General features: G+C 36.4%; 1 protein-coding gene across 2 annotated transcripts in view; it reads left to right on the forward strand.

Annotated features, from left to right (window-relative positions):
* Positions 1-21193, forward strand: part of LOC140166507 (phospholipase D1-like) — a 192126-nt gene that overhangs the window by 56189 nt on the left and 114744 nt on the right. The window contains exon 4 of one of the 2 annotated variants that reach the window (XM_072189987.1): positions 4736-4864. In XM_072189987.1, the coding sequence (XP_072046088.1) occupies positions 4736-4864 (129 nt within the window). Of the gene's footprint in view, positions 1-4735; positions 4865-10100; positions 10268-21193 lie in introns of those variants that run through there. The other variant, XM_072189988.1, reaches the window with a different exon arrangement.

Consider the following 21193-nt stretch of genomic DNA (forward strand, 5'->3'; position numbering starts at 1 on the left):
GTCATATTGAAACTTAAAAGTCACACTCCATCACCTAGTGACATGGATAAGACAGATGAGTTAATATATCTGGTAGGAAATCAATGGTTTGTGCTTCAGACATGACAGATAGAACTAATTGTCTGTGCCACTGCTCTTACATAGGATACTCTCAAGCAAGTGAGTTAGAGGCTGATAACATTCTATTTGGGACTTTTCTATAATAGGTGACGTAATCTGATCTTACCATGCCAGAGGTGGCAATTATAAAATTGAGATTCAGGCAAGAAATAGGTGTAAAGAGCAATAAAATACTGTACATAAAAGCTTGTCACTTGACAAACAAGTATGCTAGGATGTGATGGCATTATAATATTTTGCAGATTTCCTTTTACAAATTAAGCCTACTTCTACTCGTCCAGAAGACCCTATGCATACACTTGACATTGCACACATATACGTGGTGGTTAACACATTTAAATAGAACCTTGCAACAGATTATATCAGTATGCTTGCATTGGTAGGTGAGAAAGTTGATGATGATACCCGGAGGGGCCACTTACATTATGTGATGGACACCATGCTCATGTATGGACTCTCGAAACGCACCCTAAACGAGTATTACTCAGCGCATGCAAAACATACCCTAAACAAGTATTTTGCCATTTTTTTAACACAAATAAAGTAAAAATTCATGTTCATATTTTTGTTTAATATAAGTAGTTTGATGTTCCTTAATGTTTTACCCTACGATTTGTTCTGATAGAAGCCAAACATAGCCTATTTCACCCTTTTTTATTTTGTCATTAAACTTTGGTACCCTAAAAAAGCCTAAGCAAGTATTTTGCATGGAAAAGTACACAATTTTTTCCCGATTTTGGCAATTCTGGCACCCTTTGTACTGTACGCGCGTACATCGCCCGTTCGTGAAAAACTACCCTTTTTACGTGTTTTTGTACACGAGCATGGTGTCCACCTTGTAATGGCAGTGCCCCCCCCCCCCGGGTGATGATACCAACTCAGTAAATAAATTAATCAGGATTGTCAATAATTCATAATTTATAAAAGTTCTTGATACAAATCCCAAAGCATTTCGGTATAAAGATATTAAACATACCTCTCAATGATGTTTCATTCTACATTGTAGTACTTTCTCCACTTTCTCTTCAATTACTCCGCTCTTCTATTTTACTCCACTCTAAACACCACCAACATGAAAGTTTGTATATCTACTGAAGAGTTAATTTAGATAGTCTAGCAAAATGTGTAAGCAGACTGCTATCTACTGAAGACAGTATTATTTAGATATTAATCTTGCAAAATGTGTGAGCAGACTGTTAAGTACTGAAGACAGTCAATTTAGACAATCTAGCAAAATTTGTAAATGGACTGCTATACTACTGAAGATAGTTAATTTAGATAATCTAGCAAAATGTGTAAGCAGACTGTTATGTACTGAAGACAGTCAATTTAGACAATCTAGCAAAATTTGTAAATGGACTGCTATCTACTGAAGATAGTTAATTTAGATAATCTAGCAAAATGTGTAAGCAGACTGTTATGTACTGAAGACAGTCAATTTAGACAATCTAGCAAAATTTGTAAATGGACTGCTATCTACTGAAGATGGTTAATTAATTTAGACAATCTAATCTAGCAATAATGTGTAAGCAGACTGCTATCTACTGAAGACAGTACTTATTTAGATATTAATCTAGCAAAACATAAGTAGTCTGCTATCTAATATGTGACCATCCAGCACAACTGAGCCCTGAAGTCGCCAATCATCATTTTTGAGATATTCAACCAAAATATTCTGCTTGAAATTAGCTTTAAAATGATGTATATCATGTCTATAGTACTTGACATTTAAGTAGTGAAAATCAATAAAACAGTCAATAAATCCTTTGTTTCCTATTGTTTATTGTTAAGTTCAATGGAGCGTATCTCAATAGTGGCACTGGCGACATCCAGGCTCAGTTGTACTGGATGGTCACATATAGATAATCTAGCAAAATGTATGACAAGTCTGCTGTCTACCAAAGACAGCATCAATTAGATATATTATCATGTGTGAGCAGTCTGCTATCTACTGAAGATAGTTAATTTAGATAATCTATCACAATGTTTAAGCAGACTGCTATCTACTCCAGGTAGTTTATTTAGCAAAATCAGTGTGAACAGATCAGTATCTACTGAAGACAGTAAACTTGTGAACAGACTGCTATCTACTGAAGATTCATGTATTGAATTTATATATAGCAGTATGTGTATATAGCACTGAACATTGATGCTTGTTCGAAGGAATCAGTGCATCAACATTTCACCATGAGTGCATTGATTTGTCTCATTTCTCTCTCAACAAGTAATATGCATTTTATAAAAGATCAGTGTAGATTTATTTATTTATTATTTAACCTGGGGTGACCAATCAATGCACTGGCACTGTTCTCCCTTGGTCCCTTGGTTGTAATTGATACTGTCTTTGGTGATGTGATGGCACATCATAACCTGTAACTTGTCTCCACCAGCAAATAATCTGAAATAAAAAATAATAAACAGCTTTTGACATTGGAAATCAATTAAATGTATGCAATATAATAATATATTACAAGGTGATTTGCTTTTAAAATGATAATTAAATTTGATTGAGTTGTCTTACCATATTGTACAATAATTGTATGTATGCCCTTCCATCAATAATTTCTGCATGCACTATGATGGTGATTGAATATGTAGACAAGGGTAACAGACACAATAGACCTGATTATCAGGTGTTACCTGAGGAGCTTGGATCATCGTATTGTCTAGTAAATATGTTATTTTTAACTTGCTTTGAAAATATAAGTTACACAATCTGGTCCATGGAGGCCAAAGGATGCATTTTTTTAAATGACTTACTATAAGTATAATTATAACATTATACAAACATTATACTATCATATATATGCCAAAGGTTTAGCATACTTGGTTCTAAAATTATGAAGTTTTATGATGTCTATTTTCTTACATAATTTATTGCTTTTTTACTCTATATTTTGGTCTTTATCCCAAATTCAAACTTTCTGCCTTTGGCCTCTATAATAATTCAATATAAGTTTGCCATACCATCTTGTGCCATAATTGAATTTGAGTTATAGGCATGCCATCTTGTGCCATAATTGTGTATGTCCTATTATTTCTGCATACACTATGATGATGAGTGATTGCACAGACAAGGGCATTGGTATACGGTAACTATACCAGGTGTTACCTGATGAGCCTTGTGTTATTTGGGTCATCATAATTGTCTGTTAAATAAGATGTTATTTATGCATCCCTGATTTAGTTAACTTGCACTATATTTGTCATGCTATATTGTACTACTGTATGGTATATATTTCTATCTATTATTTTGTATGCAGTAGGATGATGAGTTACACAGACAAGGGCATTGGTAACAGACACAATACCGGATTACCTGATGAGCTGTGTTATTTGGGTCATCATACATGTAATTGTCTAAATAAGATGTTATTTATGTAACTTGCTCTATGATAATTGAAGATAGGTCAGTGGCAATTTATAGAGCTCTGAGGTTCATAGAGAAAACATCAGTACATATAAAACATTGACATAAAATACAAGCTAACAACTTCAATGTATTTATGGCAGGTATGCCTTTTTCATATTTTAAATATAGACCTGCGGAATGCAGATTGAACCATTTTTATGCAAAATTGCCAATGCATGAAAACGTGAGTGACTGTTTAATCTAAAAATAATCTAGTTGAAACTGCATATATGTGATATTCTTTTGATATATATGATAGGTCATATTATCATTTAGTTTTGCTAAATGACAGAATGCAAGACTGTTGGAAGCTTTTCTTTGTCACTTGCAATTGCATTCTTGTAATGGAATCAAATAGGGGGGGAAATCATACAGCTTTAGCTCTGGTGCTGTGTATGCAAAATAAGAACATTTCACATTTATTTTCCTTAGGGCTTTGGATTTTGTTCCTTCTCTTGATCAATATCCTAAATAAAATGTCACCTTGTTTACAAATGTCACTCAATACGCAGAAATGTGACAGGCAGTCTATATTCACTGGGAGAAAAAGTAACTTAAGTTTAGAGGAGGTTCGCTTGGGGAATTCACCAAACACCTACATATAACACTGACATTCAAAACATTGAACATGTTGAAGGGGCTTTTATTTGGTAAGGAAAGAAAGAAAACAATTATTGCATGCCATACTTTGTGTTAAATTCTAACAGCTTTTGAATTCCAAAGTGTTCAACGAAGAAATGCCATCATCATCTATTGATATCTACTTATCCTCTTTAGTCATAGTGAAATATTATCTCTTAATTCTGTAGACATTAAGACCGCGAGTCTTGCCGCTTGCAATTTACTGCGGTTTTAGGTGTTGATTCACAGTAGATCACTATTAAAAATTAACCTTATTTCACTTTTGTAAAAGCAGGCTTCTTAAATCGAAGAATTCAAGTCTGGTTCTATAATTATGAAGATCTAATGTGTAAAATTTTGGAAATGATTAAGACAAATCATTATTTAGTTAGCTTATGTTATACAAACTATTTCAGTGCAGACATCGAAATATGGCGAGTTCATTTATGGATGGCTGGTCTTTTTGAGTCATGTTTTTATTTGTTTTGTTGTGTTATTTTGTCTTGGCTGCCACTTCATAATGGTACACATTTCAATCAATCAGTTTCTTAACATGCATCATTCTGTGTTTTCTTTCTTTAGATACTACATAGAAGTCAGCCATGGGCCAAGCACATGGACAATACAAAGACGATTCAATCACTTCTTGAGTCTTCATGAAGATATGATGCTGTTCAAGGCAACACTTCACATTCCTATCGGCAAAAAGAGGTAGGTACAAGAGGAACAAGATAAATGTACTTGTACTTGCGTAGCCCTACATGTAATGTACCTTGTTACTTCAATGCTTTATCTACCCTGAAGCTTTAGGATTTCAGTGTTTGGTGGTTGTAAACGTATCAATCAATGCTGTTTCCTCACATGTCTACAAGTTCTAAGATGTTTTTTTATATAGTAACATAAGCAATGTAAAAATGTGACACAAGTGTTAACTAGAATCTTTTGTTGCTGTGACTTTTGTTGTAGTGTAGTCTTGCTTTGACTATCATTGGCTATGTTTTAATTAAGTTATTGGAAATCCTTGAAAGCCAGACATATAAATAATGTAAAGTGAATAAATAATAGTGACAACATATTTTGCTGGGGGACATGGGGCATGTGGGGTAAAGTGAATCTCAGTTGGGAGAATCTGAAAAATTTGCATGAAATTTGATAATTTTTTATCAAGATAGTGATATTTTCAATATTTTTGTATTGATTGGGGATGCAAAGCCCAAGTTTGGGGGAGGACAATGTTTGTGAACAGGCTGCTTTCATCTGAAGACAGCTAATTTTGATATCAATTTGTATGACCAGACTGCTAATCTACTGAAGACAGTTAATTTTGACAGTATATAAATGTGTGAGCACTGCTATCTTTTGAAGATGACTAAAGTTGGCTATAATGAAATTGAGATGTAGGCAAAAATAAGGAACAAAAATACAATAAAAACAAAACATAAGCAAATTTCTACTCTATTTAAAAACATCCGGTGGAATCATGTTTTCCAAAAAGGGGTGTGGATATGTGTGCATTTCTGTCACTTTGTAATGGAAAAAAATTGGGATAATTTATTGGAGGGGTGTTTAAATATTAGAGCAATTATGGTATGGAAAGAGTTAATAATAAAATCCAAGCATGCATGATTAGGTATTATGAGCAAGTTACATGACAATAGCTCAATTTTAGTGTGAGTACTGCTATTGACTGAAGACAGTGAGTTATAGCAATATTTGTGGTGTTACTAGTACTGCAATCTACTGAAGAAGTTTATAGCATATGTTTGCGCATACTGCTATCTGCTGAAAACAGTTATAACAATATTATGTGCGGTGTAACTACTGCTATCTACTGAAGATGATTCAAGTTTATAGCAATTGTGTGTAAGTACTGCTATCTGCTGAAGACCGTTCATTTTGGTATCTATCTATGTGTGTTTGCACACTGCTATCTTACTGAAGACATTTAAATCTTAGAACAAAATGCATACCGGTACCTAAAAATACATGTTTAAGTAATAGATATGTTTAAACTTCTACCCTACAAAATTGGAAACACTAACTGGAGCGATGTTGTCTCCATCTGTCGTCTTCAGCAGATGTTATTCTGAAGATATGTTGTTGCCAGTGATGTTTTTGAGATACCTGCTTTTTAAGTAGCCTCTATCTTCTAATGACATGAAAGTACTTTTGTTTCAAAATCCTTGTTCTCATGTATCGGTGTATAAATAACAGTGCCCCCACATACTTGTCTGAGCTAATTTCTATGCATAACACCCATTCCAGCAAACATAATCTTCGCTCCTCCAAGGACATTACCAGACTCATTATTCCCAAGACCAAAAGATCTGCAGGTGACCGCGGGTCCTCAGTGTATGGTCCACACCTCTGGAAAAACCACCTTTTTGATTCATTGTAATTTTATTTATTTTTGTTTGTACTGTAAAGCGCTTTGAACTGTGGAAAAGGGCTATAGAAATGTCTTATGTATGTATGTATGTAAGAGATGTTACAAAGCAGCTTGGTCTTCACTAATATAGAATATTGTAAACATTTTTTACCTTTTCAAAAACATGTAACAATGGATACCTTTATTGAAGCTTATATTATGTGTCTGTGGAATTGTTTTTAAAAAGAGCCCCTCTAAGCCTTCAGGGAATTTCTTTGACAGTTTAATGCTTGTACCTGTCTATTGAAGATGCACTTCAGCCTCCCCCGTACATACTCTTTACACATCAATATAAATAAATCATTCTCTTGCGAATCACAATGCAAGCAATAACACTTTCACATGTTATTGTAATAGGTTACATTGGTTAAGTGCAGTGTGTGATGTCAACAATGAAGTCTCAAGCCAGGATATGTCAATTGAACTTACTTTTGTGTAAAAACGCTCTAAAACCGGATGTTATTTATATCACTTACTCAAACTGTTAGTGTAAAACATTATTACAATTTATAGTACAGACTATCTGACTGCACAGTGTTTGAAAATGACAGCTTGGGTGACTGATGGCTTGATTTTGCAGCATTATAAGCTTTTATGTACTTTAAAAAAGAGAGGCCAATATTGCTTTTTATAATTTTTGATTTTCAACTTACTTTTAAAGGAGAAAGGAAAGCTTGGGTGATGAACTGATATATGTGCCCATCCACCACAAACTGGTCGTAAAGTCGGCATTTTCCATTTTGAGATACAATCAAAAACAGTATGTGGATTTCTATGTAAAATATAGTAGGAATTTGACCTTTGATGAACCATAACTTCACTTCCAGATGTCCGATGAAGCTGGTTGAGGTGTCATTTTAAAGCTGAAAGTGCATTCTTTCAAAATCTGCAATAACCAAAAAATGATCTAGAACCGACTTTACTACCACTTCGTGGTGGATGGTCACATATAATCAATTCTCGCTATTCACAATAAGGGCGCCGCCAGCAGTTTGCGATGTAATTGTGATGTATCATAGGAAAAGGTTGACATCAAGTCAGCATGTCTGAATATTACCATGCTATTACATAGGAACACGTGACAATATTTTTTAGTTTGTCAATATAACGGTATTACACGCAAATCGATAGAGAAAAAATTAATTGTGCACATTTCAAATCACATTATTAAGTATTATTGAGTATCGATTCGTGTGTAACACCTTTATTTTGACAAACTAAAAAATATTGTCACATGTTCCTATGTAATAGCGTGGTAATATTCGTATTGCGCGGACTTGGATGTCGACCTTTCCCATGATACATCACGATTACATCGCAAACATGGCGCCTTATTGTGAATAGCGAGAATTGAGAGAGGAAAAAAAAGTTCAACACTTCCATAGCTTTAAGGATGTGGTTTTATACAAGCATAGACTCTGTCTATGACACAAGAGGCTTGGATTATTAACAAGGAGTTTTTTTAATTTGTTATGAATATTTTGGTTACATGTGTGACCAACCAAGCAAAATGAGGACAGTGTCACCAAAGTTATTTTTGCGTTGTGAGCTAATTTACTTTCTAATAAATGTTTTTACTGTTTAAAAATCCCAATGTGTTTCAAGTAACTTAGCAAGTGGTATACCTCACACAGGGGTGTGAGAGTTCCAGGGACGGATCCAGGAATTTTCAATAGGGGACACTGAGCCACCGCTGCAGGTGTGCCCCCCCTCTAAATCCGCCCCTGAGTTCCTCTTTTCAGCTGATTTACTCGCAAAATTTACACATTTTCTTTAAATTTTCAGCCCATATTTATTTACCCTGATGACAAACGTCGGCTTGTTCTGTCTTCTTCCAATTCTTCTTTCTGGCAACCAATAGTGACATTTTGCGTGACTTGCCACTTTTCGCCCTAGCTCTCTTATGCTTTGACAGATTTCAACCATACTTGAGCCAAATGACCACTGGGCTAGGCCAAACCTTCCATTTCACTTTGACCTCGCTGTGACCTTTGACCTAGCTATAATGGTCAAAAATGTGATTTCACAAAAAATGCTACTCCTTCCACAAATTGCATGCGATGAGAACATGGTTATATCATGTGACTCGACTTTCGTCGGTGTCTATAGGGTGTGCTCAGATAAGGGGTCAATAAGGGGTTCAAAATATTCAAAAATCACTGTCTTTACAAATTACATAGCAGAGAGTCGCCATTAGCACACACATGCATGCATTGCTACTAGCCAGGGTCTTTAGGATGCCTACAGTTTTGGGGTCAAAGGTCATTAAGGGGTCACTTCCGGTCAAAAACCAAAATTAGCAAAAATGTTCAAAAAATGTTATCTCAAAAGATAAACAGACCAGAATAATATAACCATCATACATGAATCAGTTTTCCCTGATGTATGCATGGTATTTTTATTTTGGGGGTCAAAGGTTATTAAGGGGTCACTTCCTGTTTTTAGCTGAATAACTTTAAGAATTTTTATCTCAAGAACTAAACATGTTAGACTTTTTTTATTAAAACTGGAACAATGCATTTTGTCGGTGTATACGTAAGGTTTTTTTTTCCATTGAAGTCAAAGGTCATTAAGGGGTCAAAAGGTCAATCAAAATTTAAAAAAATCAAAATCCATGTATAAGTTCCGATTAAGCTGAAATTCACCAGGAATCTTTCTTATGACATCCTAAGCACAATGCAAGAGCAGTTGACCCCAATCGTGACCCAAGGGTCAAGTTATAGGGGTCAAAGGTCAAATTTCGAAATTGGTCCAATCGAGCTCAAATTCAACAGGAATTATTCTTACAACATTCTAAACATGTTAAAAATATTTATGACCCCAAAGGTCAAAGTTTAGGGGTCAAAGGTCAAATTTCTAAATTGCTCAAACTTGACCCATTAACAGGTCGGCTTGTGTGTCATGTCTCGCATGACTTTCTATATAGCTCTTATTTTACACTGTTTTTTAGTTTTCCACTTTTTGGTCTGTGGCCTCTCACAGCTCTGCTCACACAGCTACATTGTACTTTAGATTCAAATTTAGATGTTAGTGGTTTATTGCTTTTGATCCAAGTACAGGAGTTTTCAGGGTAAAATTGTTAGAGAGTTAATCCATTGTTTGCTTTTCCTTTTTCGTAAATTGACTAATGCATTAAACAAAAGATAAATATGTGCATCAGTAATTTCAGTAAATATGATTTTTGGCTGTTTTCCCATTTAAAATGTGTTTTGAATAATTTATTCCATTAAAATCAGGCGTAATAATAGGTCTTTGGAGAATAAGAATCACAACTGAACTCGGGTGGCCAATATTCCCCAACTATTTGGGAATTTTATGTCAAATACCAGGGTTAGTGATATCTTTACCAGGATTAGTGATATCTTTGTATCAATGACCCTAAAAATTAAGTCATGTTGTAAATGGGCCTATTGATCCTAACTGTATAACTTACACTTATAGTAGTATAAATTTTTCATATAAATGTTGTCATGTACTTAGCCATAGCAACCTGAAAAAATATAAGTGCAAGACAAATATGAAAATTAAAATGACACAAAAATATAGTTGTATCATGTCTCAACGTGACAAGCTGCCTTCCAAATGTCAGTTGGAGTATTATTACCAAGTACAAATGGTGTACAGTTACCAATATTGATTCAGATTCATTGAATTGGGGCATATATCTTAAGTCATACAGAATTCTGGTAAGTTAGTGTAGCTCTCAGTGATGTCCAATGGAATGACTATCTAGGGCAGTCTGGTGGCAAATTTGAGTATTATGTTTCATGTGATGGGTCTTTTCTTTATACAGTAGTATTTTAGGTGACATTTACCGCTCATGTATAGCATAACATCAACGTAAAATATAGCCAGCCATTATGTGTACCGATAATACAATGCTCACAAAGTGTGCTGGGCAATGTTGGTAATTTGATGAACAATTAAGCCTTTTCAAAAGTTATGTGATCTTTTTACAGTGAATTGTCAAGAAAGTCAAATATTGCTGTGTATCACATGTTACAGGGGCTCTACTAAGTTTTTAGGTGACATTTACAGCCCATGTGTACAAATGAGATGTAGCATCAATATCAACAGTGACAACCATTATTATCTATACTATGATCAGTTGTACTTTGTGCAATTTCACTAGTGCTTATGAATTCTGTGATGTCTTGACTCTATATTTGGCAACTCAATTTTAGTATTATATTTTCAATGTATTTTATAGTGTTTTTTAAATGTGTTTATAATTATGTACTGTGTAATTTTAGTTCTTTTATTTTGATGTGTGTATAAGGGACCCCATCTAGTGGGCCTGCGTGCCTGTTCGGGGTTGCCCTTTTGCACCACACACCGCATTTTTATATGCAATGAAGGTAATAAACTAAACTTATAGGAAAGAATTATTCGGTTTTTATTACTGCGCACACAGCATTAACCATAGCCAGTATCACAGCGCAAAATGCTACTCAATTTTGAAAATTTTTCTAAACAATTTTGGAAATGTGTAGCAATTTCATGCCATAGACTTATACAGTGAACTGAGTGAAGTGTGCAAATGCAACAAAAATCAAGTAGTGCAAGCTGATAATGCTACACATAAAAAATGTCTACGTTCAACACTGTGCATGCATCAATCAACTTAGTCACCTTGTGAAAAGTTACAATAGATGTCAAATATTACCAAGATACTAGGAGCTTTGAATTCTCAAGAAAAGATTGATATGTGGGAAAAATTGAGTTCAAAAGATATACTATTTTACTTGCTCCAATAACATAAAACCTGTTAGAATAAATGTAATTTTCAGCAATGAAAGAACCCTTGATTAACTCTTTAATTCCTAAACGTTCAAATAATCATGATCACCGCAGCAGTGTGATGGATGCTACACTTGAGTTGTTTATCATTCACTCCTTGACAACTGTGAATGAGTCTGTCAGCCCGGGCTGTCAGCAGGTACATTTTGTATCAGAACCTTTGTGTACTTTAAAATGAAATGATGATGATAAGTTTACATCCATGCTGCAGAATGGATAGGGGTGAGTTGTTGATGACACCTTGTGTTGCATTGATGAAAGCTTTAAAGTCAAATACTTTAAAGAGTTTTTGCCAGTTTTGCTGATTTAAACCAGGCAAAAGCTAGCAAAAACAGGTTTTGCCAGTTTTTGCCACTTTGTCGGCAAAAACAGGTATTTGCTGGCAAAATCCGAACCCTGATCGAAGTGGGTACGTAATTCCCTTGATTACCGGATCATGCTATTTTGGTATGCATTCGAGTGCCATATACTTTGTGTGGTGATCGTTTAGATTGTGGTTCATTACTCAAGAGCGTGGTCCCGTCGGTCATAGTAACATTATGTAACTTCGATACTGAATTGAGTCATTTGTTGTTAAATATCTTTAAATTATGATCATTTCCAAATTGAAGAGTCTTTTTCTTAAATGCGTTTTTTTTAATGTGCACTTGCCTACTTCAAGTGTTGAATGTTGATTTTAGTTCAGACACTTAAAACCAAGTAGAATATTTTCTAAAGATAAAATTAAGATATTTAATTGCATCACAACCTTCAAATTAAGAATTTGAAAGGGCAGCCAATCCAAGACAATTTGAAAAAAAATTGAAAGGGGCACCAAGGCAATTACATGCTTTTCAATGGCTTGGAAATAGGGCACAGAGGCATAGATTGCCTCCCGATGCTTTCAATTAATTTGAGGGCTGTTTTATCTCCTTCTAATATCTTGACTCTAATACTCATATTTCATTTTATTTGTAATATATAGAACAAAATGTAAATACCTTTTTTCTTTGTACCTTCTTTCTTTGTAATGACCTTATCAACATGTTTTTGCAAATTATTTTGGCATGCCATATAGTTTTCAAAATGGAGACTTTCATTTTCATTTGCAACAGTCAACACTTGCATAACTATTGTTGCATATTCATTCAATTCCATTTTATTAATTCTATTATTACACCAAATTGAAATGCTGAAAAATTGAATAGTGACAGGGACTTGAATTATATCGTAATTGTTGAAAGGTCACATGTGAGCATAGACGATGTAAAAATAAAATGTTTGGAATTGGTGTTGATACAAGTAATTCAACACTATGGTCTGAGTGATGCATGTATTACCTAACATGTATCTAAGGGATTGAGTTTCACAGGGAGGTTTCGTAAAATTCACAATATCGAACATTAACAAAATGAAAGTAGTTTGAAATATATATGTGTAAGTCGTAGTTGAAATATGTGTAAGTAAGGTTTTTAAGTTGATGGCCAGCTTTCCATGCTCAAATCATATGCTCTTTTGCAATTTCAGAGCAAAGGGCATTGTGGGTAATGCTTGTAGCTAAACAATGAGGAGTAGTAGGTTATTGCCGATTCTAGCACATTTCTGTCATTTCCCGTGTAAATCGTCCCCAACCATCAAATACACAGTAAAATCACAAAAACCTGTGTAACTGCCGTGTAAATCGACTCAACCACCAAATACACAGTAAAATCACAGAAACCTGTCTATTTCTGTGTAAATCGACTCAACCACCAAATTACACAGAAAATCACAGAAATGCTGTGTAACTGCCGTGTACACAGGATTACACAGAAAAACATCCTTGCATTTTTAATTCACCCCAATCCAAATTACACGGAAAAATTCCCCCTGCATTTCAACTTATCCAAAAAAAAAATGCAGGGGAAAAAATTCCCCCTGCATTTTTTAACCTCTTCATTTTATTCATTTAAGAAAAAATATTTAGAAAAAATAAATATAATAAAAAAATGGAATCATTCAAAAATCATTACAACGTTAAAAAAGAAATAACTCTTGAATCGAAAGTAGAAAATAACCGTCTGTTCGTATTTTACAACAACCAGTGGGTTCAACTCAGTCAAAAAAATCCAAACAAATTTTACAAACCCGTAACATTGCAGAATCGTTACAATGTCGGTCTATGTAAAGAGTTGGGAATTCCGACAAATAAGGGTAAAAAATATAGTTCGCTTATTACGGAAGAATAGAGAGAAGTATTGCGAGGCTTCAAAAAATATTACGAAAAAAAGAAATCCTCATAATAATTTAATATTGATTTTTTTTTTTTGGAAAAATAAAAAAAGAGTTTAAGAAAATAAAAAAATTGTATATAATAAAAGAAGATGAAACGAATACTATCCTTTTCATCGAACGCTGAATGGGAGCGTTTTAAAAAAATCAAGAGTGAATATACGGTAAAGGATCTACGAGCCATTGCGAAAAATGCTGGCCTGCAAGGAGATTGGAGACACACCAAAAACCGATCTGATAAAAATACTTCAAGAAAACTATGTCTTAGATCCGCTGGATGCTCCGATACAAAATATCGATCCGCCTATCCTTCAACCAACGCCGTACATGCCATCAACACAACCACAAGCGCAACAAAGACCACAACCGCAAGACTGGTCCTTTTTGGCCACACCTCAACCACCTTTGAGACGGACTAAATTTCAACGAAAAATTAAACAACTGTACAAGCAGAAAAAAAAACCTTTTGAAATTCAAGAAACCGAATCTGCTCTCAATCGATTTACTACTCAATACAAAATTGGTGGAAGATCACGTTATGAACCAAGAACCTTTTTAGCAGCAACTAAACAACCTGTTGTGAACCTTTTAACCAACAATCGTCAAACAAAGGTTGTGCTAGTTCTTCGCTGCATGATGGAAAAGACGAATCTCCAAAAGGGAGAACTTATCACCAAAGAAGCCTCATTTACCTCCACCACCTCTTGATGAATTATACAAAAGGTGGTTTGAAAGAATTTTGGAAAACATTGCGACATTTCAAAACAGCGGAAGCGGATGGGTATTCAAATCGATCGTAGACTTGAGCATTCACACAGTTAAATACAAACCGATGAGTGGTTCGTCATACATTCCGCTTCCAAAAGATTTAGCCAAAAAAAGCGATCATCAATCCCAAAAATGAGGACAAACAATGCTTCAAGTGGGCTGTCGCTCGATGGCTCAATCCAGTTGACAAAAATCCAAATCGGATAGACACAAAGCTTATGGTACAAGCCGAAAAGCTTAACTGTGATGGCATCACATTTCCCACTCCTACTTTGGAAATTGCCAAGTTTGAAAGGAACAATCCTACAATTTCCGTTAATGTCTTGGGATACGCCGAAAAAAATTCATCCGAGAGGTTGTACAAAAATGAAGTCTACCCGCTGAGAGAAGGTGCTAGCAATCGAAAACATGAAGTTAATCTTCTTTTAAAAACGAGCAAAAATAAGGATGGCTATGACACCCAACATTACTGCGTCATCAAGAGTATGAGCAGACTAATGTCGCACGAGAGAGTAAAATGGTCATGCTAGATATTATTGTATGCGATGTCTCACGTCCTACATCTCCAAACAAAAATTGGTGAAACATAAAGAGCTATGTCAAAATAATGAAACCGTGAAAATTGAAATGCGGGATCCAGAGAAGGATTCATCTCAGTATTTTAAACATCATTTCAAGTCTCAGAACGTTCCTTTGTCGTAGTATGCGCCGATTTTGAATCTTTTACAAAACCGATTCAAACTTGTCAACCAAACCTCAAAGACTCCTACACCAAAAAGTATCAGAAGCACGAACCATCGGGCTTTTGCTATTATATCAAGTGTTTCGATGACTCGGTGTACACTCAAGAACCAGTGATCTTCACCAAGGAATCCGAGGACCAAGATGTGGCTCAGATTTTTGTGGAAACTCTAGAGCAAAACATCAAAGAGATCTATCAAGAATTCAAGTTCCAAAAGGAAATGATCTTCGGGAGCAAGAGCGAGAGATCTTGAAAAATCCACCCACTGCCACATCTGTAAGGATCCACTGACCCCGATGATAAAGATAATTACAACGTCAGAGACCACTGCCACTTTACTGGAAAATTCAGAGGAGCTGCCCACAATATCTGTAATATGAAATATAGGAAACCAAAGTTCTTTCCTGTGATTTTCCATAATCTAGCCGGATATGACGCTCATCTGTTCATCAAGAATCTTGGCAAGACCGAGGAGAGATTGACTGTATTCCTTCCAACGAAGAGAAGTACATCTCATTCACCAAGAAGATATTGGTTGATACCTTTACCAATAAGGAAGGAAAAGAAGTCGATGTCAAGCGTGATCTCAGATTTATCGACAGCTTCAAATTCATGGCTGCTGGACTGGGTAAACTCGTCGAAAATTTAACAGGGTATGAAGATGCGATCAAAACCTTTGGTGGAGGAAAGTTTGACACCGTCAAAGATTATAAGAAAGCTTATCAAAAACGGACTGGAAAGAGTCTTACGCATCAAGATTATTGTCATTTGTTGCGAAAGAACAATTGTAAAAATCTTCAGCAGTCTTATGAAGATGATCAACTCAACCTACTCTTGCGAAAAGGTGTCTATCCATACGATCACGTCAACTCTTTGGAAAAACTCCAGGAGACTAGTCTTCCACCCAAAGACACCTTCTACTCCAAACTCAACGAAGAACACATTTCCGATGAGGATTATGAACACGCTCAAAAGGTGTGGGATACTTTTGGAATGAAAACCATGCGAGAGTATCATGATCTATATCTCGAATCCGATGTTCTCTTGCTAGCGGATGTTTTTGAGAGTTTTAGAAAAGTATGCTTGAAAAATTATCAGCTTGACCCCTGCTGGTACTACACAGCCCCAGGCCTATCCTATGACGCCATGTTGAAGAAAACAGGAATCAAACTAGATCTTTTAACGGATATTGATATGGCTCTGATGATCGAGAAGGGAATTAGAGGTGGGATATCCATGATTTCAACCAGATATTCAGAAGCAAATAACAAATACATGGGATCCGATTACGATCCGAGCAAGCCCTCCAAGTATATCCAATACCTCGACGCTAATAACCTTTATGGCTGGGCGATGAGTCAACCATTGCCAACCGGAGATTTCGAGTGGATGACTCAAACAGCTAGACTCTTGGGATGAAATCCCATGCATTCTTGAAGTGGATCTGGAATACCCTAAGAAGCTACACGACCTCCATAACGACTATCCCCTAGCTCCTGAGAGAGTCACCGTAAACAGGGTGGAAAAACTCATTCCAAATCTTGGAGATAAGGAAAAGTCGTCATTCACCACACGGCTTTGAAACAATGTCTAGACCTTGGACTCAAATTAACCAAGATCCACAGAGGAATCATATTTAATGAGAGTCCCTTTATGAAAAAAGTACATCGATCTGAATACCGAAGCTTACAAAAATGCAAACTCGGAGTTTGAAAAGGATTTTTTAAGTTGATGAATAACTTTCGGTTTTTGGCAAAACTATGGAAAACATCAGAAATCGCGTCAATGTCCATCTCGTGAATTCGAACACAAAGCCATCAAATTAGCCGCAAAACCCAACTACCAGCGATGCACAATCTTTGATGAAAATCTTGTGGCTGTTCACATGAAGAAAATCAAACTGTACTTCAACAAGCCGATCTATCTTGGAATGAGCATCCTGGATATTTCTAAGACACAGATGTATGACTTTCACTACAATTACATCAAGAGGAATTATGGTGGAAGGGCAAAGCTCTGTATGACTGATACCGACTCGTTGACCTATGAAATTCAGACTGAGGATTTTTACGCTGACATTTCGGTGATGTGAAAAAGCTTTTGACACCTCCAACTACCCAGCTGATCATCCGTCGAAAATTCCGACCGGAAAGAACAAAAAGTTCCCGGTATGTTCAAAGACGAAGCCGGAGGAAAGCAAATCGCCGAATTTGTTGGTCTCAGAGCAAAGTTGTACTCTTACAGAATACATGAGGGAAAAGAGGAAAAGAGATGTAAGGGCGTCAAAAAGCAGTTGTTGAAAGAAAAATTACCTTTGAGCGACTACAAGCGTTGTCTCTTCGATGAGAAACCTCTGATGAGAACGATGAATGTGATTAGGAGTTACAAGCATGAGGTGTACACTGAAACCGTCAACAAAGTTGCCCTAGATCCGCACGATGACAAACGAAAGAGACTTGAGGACAAAATTCACACACATGCACACGGTTACTGTGTTGAAAAACTTGAATAAGAAATTTTACTTCAAAACTCTGTCGGTGGCAACTGTGTACCCTCGGTACTATCATAAGCTCCTGTCTAACAAACGCTCTTTTGGTGCTCCTTCGACAAATAGTACAAAATTGGATCACCCGGTGTTCTCACGATACTATCAACCGTGTAAGTTTCCAGAGACCAAATGGGATCGGTTATGCGTCTTCTCTCACCTCCCTCCAACTCTCCGGGAGCGTACAAATACCTCAATCTCACGTTACCTGGAATTTTAATCTCATTTTTCAACTTCTGTGGAGCTGAAGACATCGTTTCAATCTTTTTCTTCTTGATAGCATCAACCGGTTTCATTCCTATCAGTCGAGTCTCTTCGCTGTTCAAAGCTCTGATCACATCCGGAAGCCTACCCACCCACTCGGTAGACCTCACATTTTTCTGACCACGAGCTTCCATCAGTATTTCCTGCAGTACTGATGACCAAACAGTCTTTCAGCCAAAGTTCTGTTGAATCTTTCAACAATTGCCTGAGCTCTATGTTGACCAGGCAACCCTCTTCTGATATCGACCTTGTGCTTTTTCATCACTTCGTTCACTTTGCCCATGAATTCTCTTCCAGGATCGACCTGCAGAAGCTTCGCCACTTTAAAACTCGAGAGTAAATTTTTTCAAATGCCTTAGCCACCTCCCCAGATTCCTTCGAGCTCAGAGGCTCAGCTTCCTTGTATCTGCTCGCGACATCCACCACAGTCAACGCGTGCTTGTAAAGCTTTTTTCCTTTACTCGGTCTGTCGTGAGGGAGAAACAACAAATCGGCTTGATGAACTTCATTAGGTACACTTACGTTAAATTTTGCTCTGGGAATGTACTTGGAGGTGGTAGGTAAATTTGCCACTGAGTCTGCTTTTTCAAAAAATTTCTAGCTTTTTCTTTCGTCACTCCAGCCTCTTTCGCCAGCTTGTCTATCGCAGAAACACCCTTCCAATACCCTCTCGGACTGTAGTAAACCTTAGACATTTTAGTTTCAGCCATCTTTTATTTTTAGCCCGATTTAAAAATAAAAACAGTTTAAGAAAATCTTGTCTAATAAAAAAAAAAAAAAAAGTTTAAGAAAATCCCGGCTAATAAAAAAAAACAAACAAAATGGCAAAACAATCAAGCATACTCAATATTGAATTTGAACATTTGTTAGAAGAGCAAAAAGGACCCTCAATTTTGAAATGGGTTGAACTAGAAGAAGGTGGAATTTACTTAAATTACCAATTTTGAGATCATGGAAACCAGGGTTGGAAAATCCGAGTTATCACTCTCAGTGATAACACTCGAGTTTGGAGTTGTTCTACCCTAACAAAAAAGGCTAGAGAACTTGGACTTGGACTTTGGTGAATCAATAGCTCTTGTTAGACTTACGGGCAAAATAGAAAGCAAAACAACCGGGAACATGTACCACAGTTTTGACCTTGTAGTGAAAGAGTTGGAATATGATGAAGACTCAGACTAGTCGTACATTCTATCAAAAAAAAAAAAAAAATCTCCTTTAGACATTCAGTCTAAAGGAGATTTTTATTGTTACAAAAATGAAGTGTACGAGTAAATATAAGCGTTGTTTTTGCAAATTGTGTAAAAAGAAAACCCGCCTTGAGCAAAAACCGATTTGCAACCTATACGGTACCGAATTCACTCGGTTGTTTAAAGAACCCGCACGAGTGGAGCAAAGAGTTCCGTCAAAATGTAAAAATTGCAACTCAGAATACATAGTAGACGATGTGTGTTATGATTGTGGTTTGGAAAATGACGCGTCTTTTAACGAGAACTCACCCCGAGTTGACATCGACCAAATTCGACAATCGATAAAGTACTGCGAAACCAAGACCTACCAGTTTGAAGAATACATTGAAATCTATCGAGGAAATGTTACGAATTTGAACGAAAAAAAATATTGTTCGAGTCCCTCCGAGTAAAAAAGACTTGTTAAAAGTCTTGAGATCAGACCCAAAAGCCGTTCACAAGATTTACTACGAAATTACGGGCAATTTTCCCGTCGATTTTTGGCATGATCGAGCTAATTTGTTATGCGATCTTGATAATATACTGAAAATTTATCTACAAAATAAACCCAAGAGAAATAATTTCAATATCCACTACGCTCTTTTTTACCTACTCAAACGAAGAAATTATCCCGTAACTCTCGATGATTTTCCTGAGATTAGAGGCTCAGCTCCCACCCAAATACTTTTATCCAAAGTATTTGATAGCGACCACACCGGTTCCGAGCAATCCCAGTCCGAGCAAAGCTAATTCCCGTTCTGAATCGATTTTGTTTGATCTTCGCCGAGATACTCTCCATCATAAAGTTGTGGTTCGGTGGAAAAGAATCCATCAAAATTCCCGTTAAATTATAATACTGTCTCATCGCGTCATCGACGTCCGAAAAGGTTCTCTCCGCGTGACCCTGTTTTTTTAATTGATCGTTGATGTAATCTATTCTTGAAAGACGCGCTAGATTCCAAGAATCTCGGTCGTGCTGAAGTTTTTCGAGAGCGAGATCGTGTCTTTATGCGTTCTTCCGAACTACTGAGAGAGTTGAACAAATAATTGCTCCCTGAAAATGCCAAAGCGTTAACCATGGCTCCACCAACCATGAATGCGAGTGACGCCATTTTCTCTTTATTTTCAAAAAAAAAAACCCTCTTAGCACAGATAGTGCTAAGAGGGTTTTTAATATACTACCTACCATAGACAGAATGTCTAAGCCATAATTTGATCCGGAAGAATTCCTTGATTCACGAGCCAATCTCTGAGCATCGTGGCGAAAAAGACACTCAAAGTCAACTTTCCGATATCCTCCGCATCAAGCTGCGAGAGATTAGCGGCTTCATTTTTAGGAACTTTTTCATAACGAACGAGTTAGCCCATATACCGAGGCTTATCGTTGTTGCGTGATACTGCGCCGTTTATCATTTTACGTTTGGATTGGTTTCTGCCATCTTCTTTATTGTAACTAAAAATCATCGAAAGGATCGACTTTTGGTTGATGATCGACCACTGTGGTCACGGTGGGTGGGCTTTCAGTCGCACCGTTTAAGGTAGAATACCCATATGCCACTATCCCTCCAACGACGACGACCGCTCCTCCAACAAGAACTGGACCTGACAACCAGTTTGACACGTCTGAAGGCATGGTCTCAGGTGTATCTTTGGATGGTGTTGCTTGCATTGCTTCAAAGGCTTTCATTTTGCTGTCCTTTCTTTGTTTCTTGCGGCTAATGCTTTTCCAGCGGCAACCCGGTTCGGGTTTTTGACTTTTGCTTGATTCACTCCTGCCGTCACTTTTTTTGTCGGAGGCGTCGTGTCCGCTGCTGGAACGTCTACTGATTTGGTTTCTAGATCACTCATCTTTTATTATTAGAAAAATCTATAGATACCTGTAGAATCATCTATAGATACCTGTAGAATCATCTATAGATACCTATAGAATCATCTATAGATACCTGTAGAAATCATCTATAGATACCTGTAGAATCATCTATAGATACCTGTAGAAATCATCTATAGATACCTGTAG

This window comes from Amphiura filiformis, chromosome 12 (genome assembly GCF_039555335.1).
Source record: "Amphiura filiformis chromosome 12, Afil_fr2py, whole genome shotgun sequence".
Classification (NCBI taxonomy): domain Eukaryota; kingdom Metazoa; phylum Echinodermata; class Ophiuroidea; order Amphilepidida; family Amphiuridae; genus Amphiura; species Amphiura filiformis.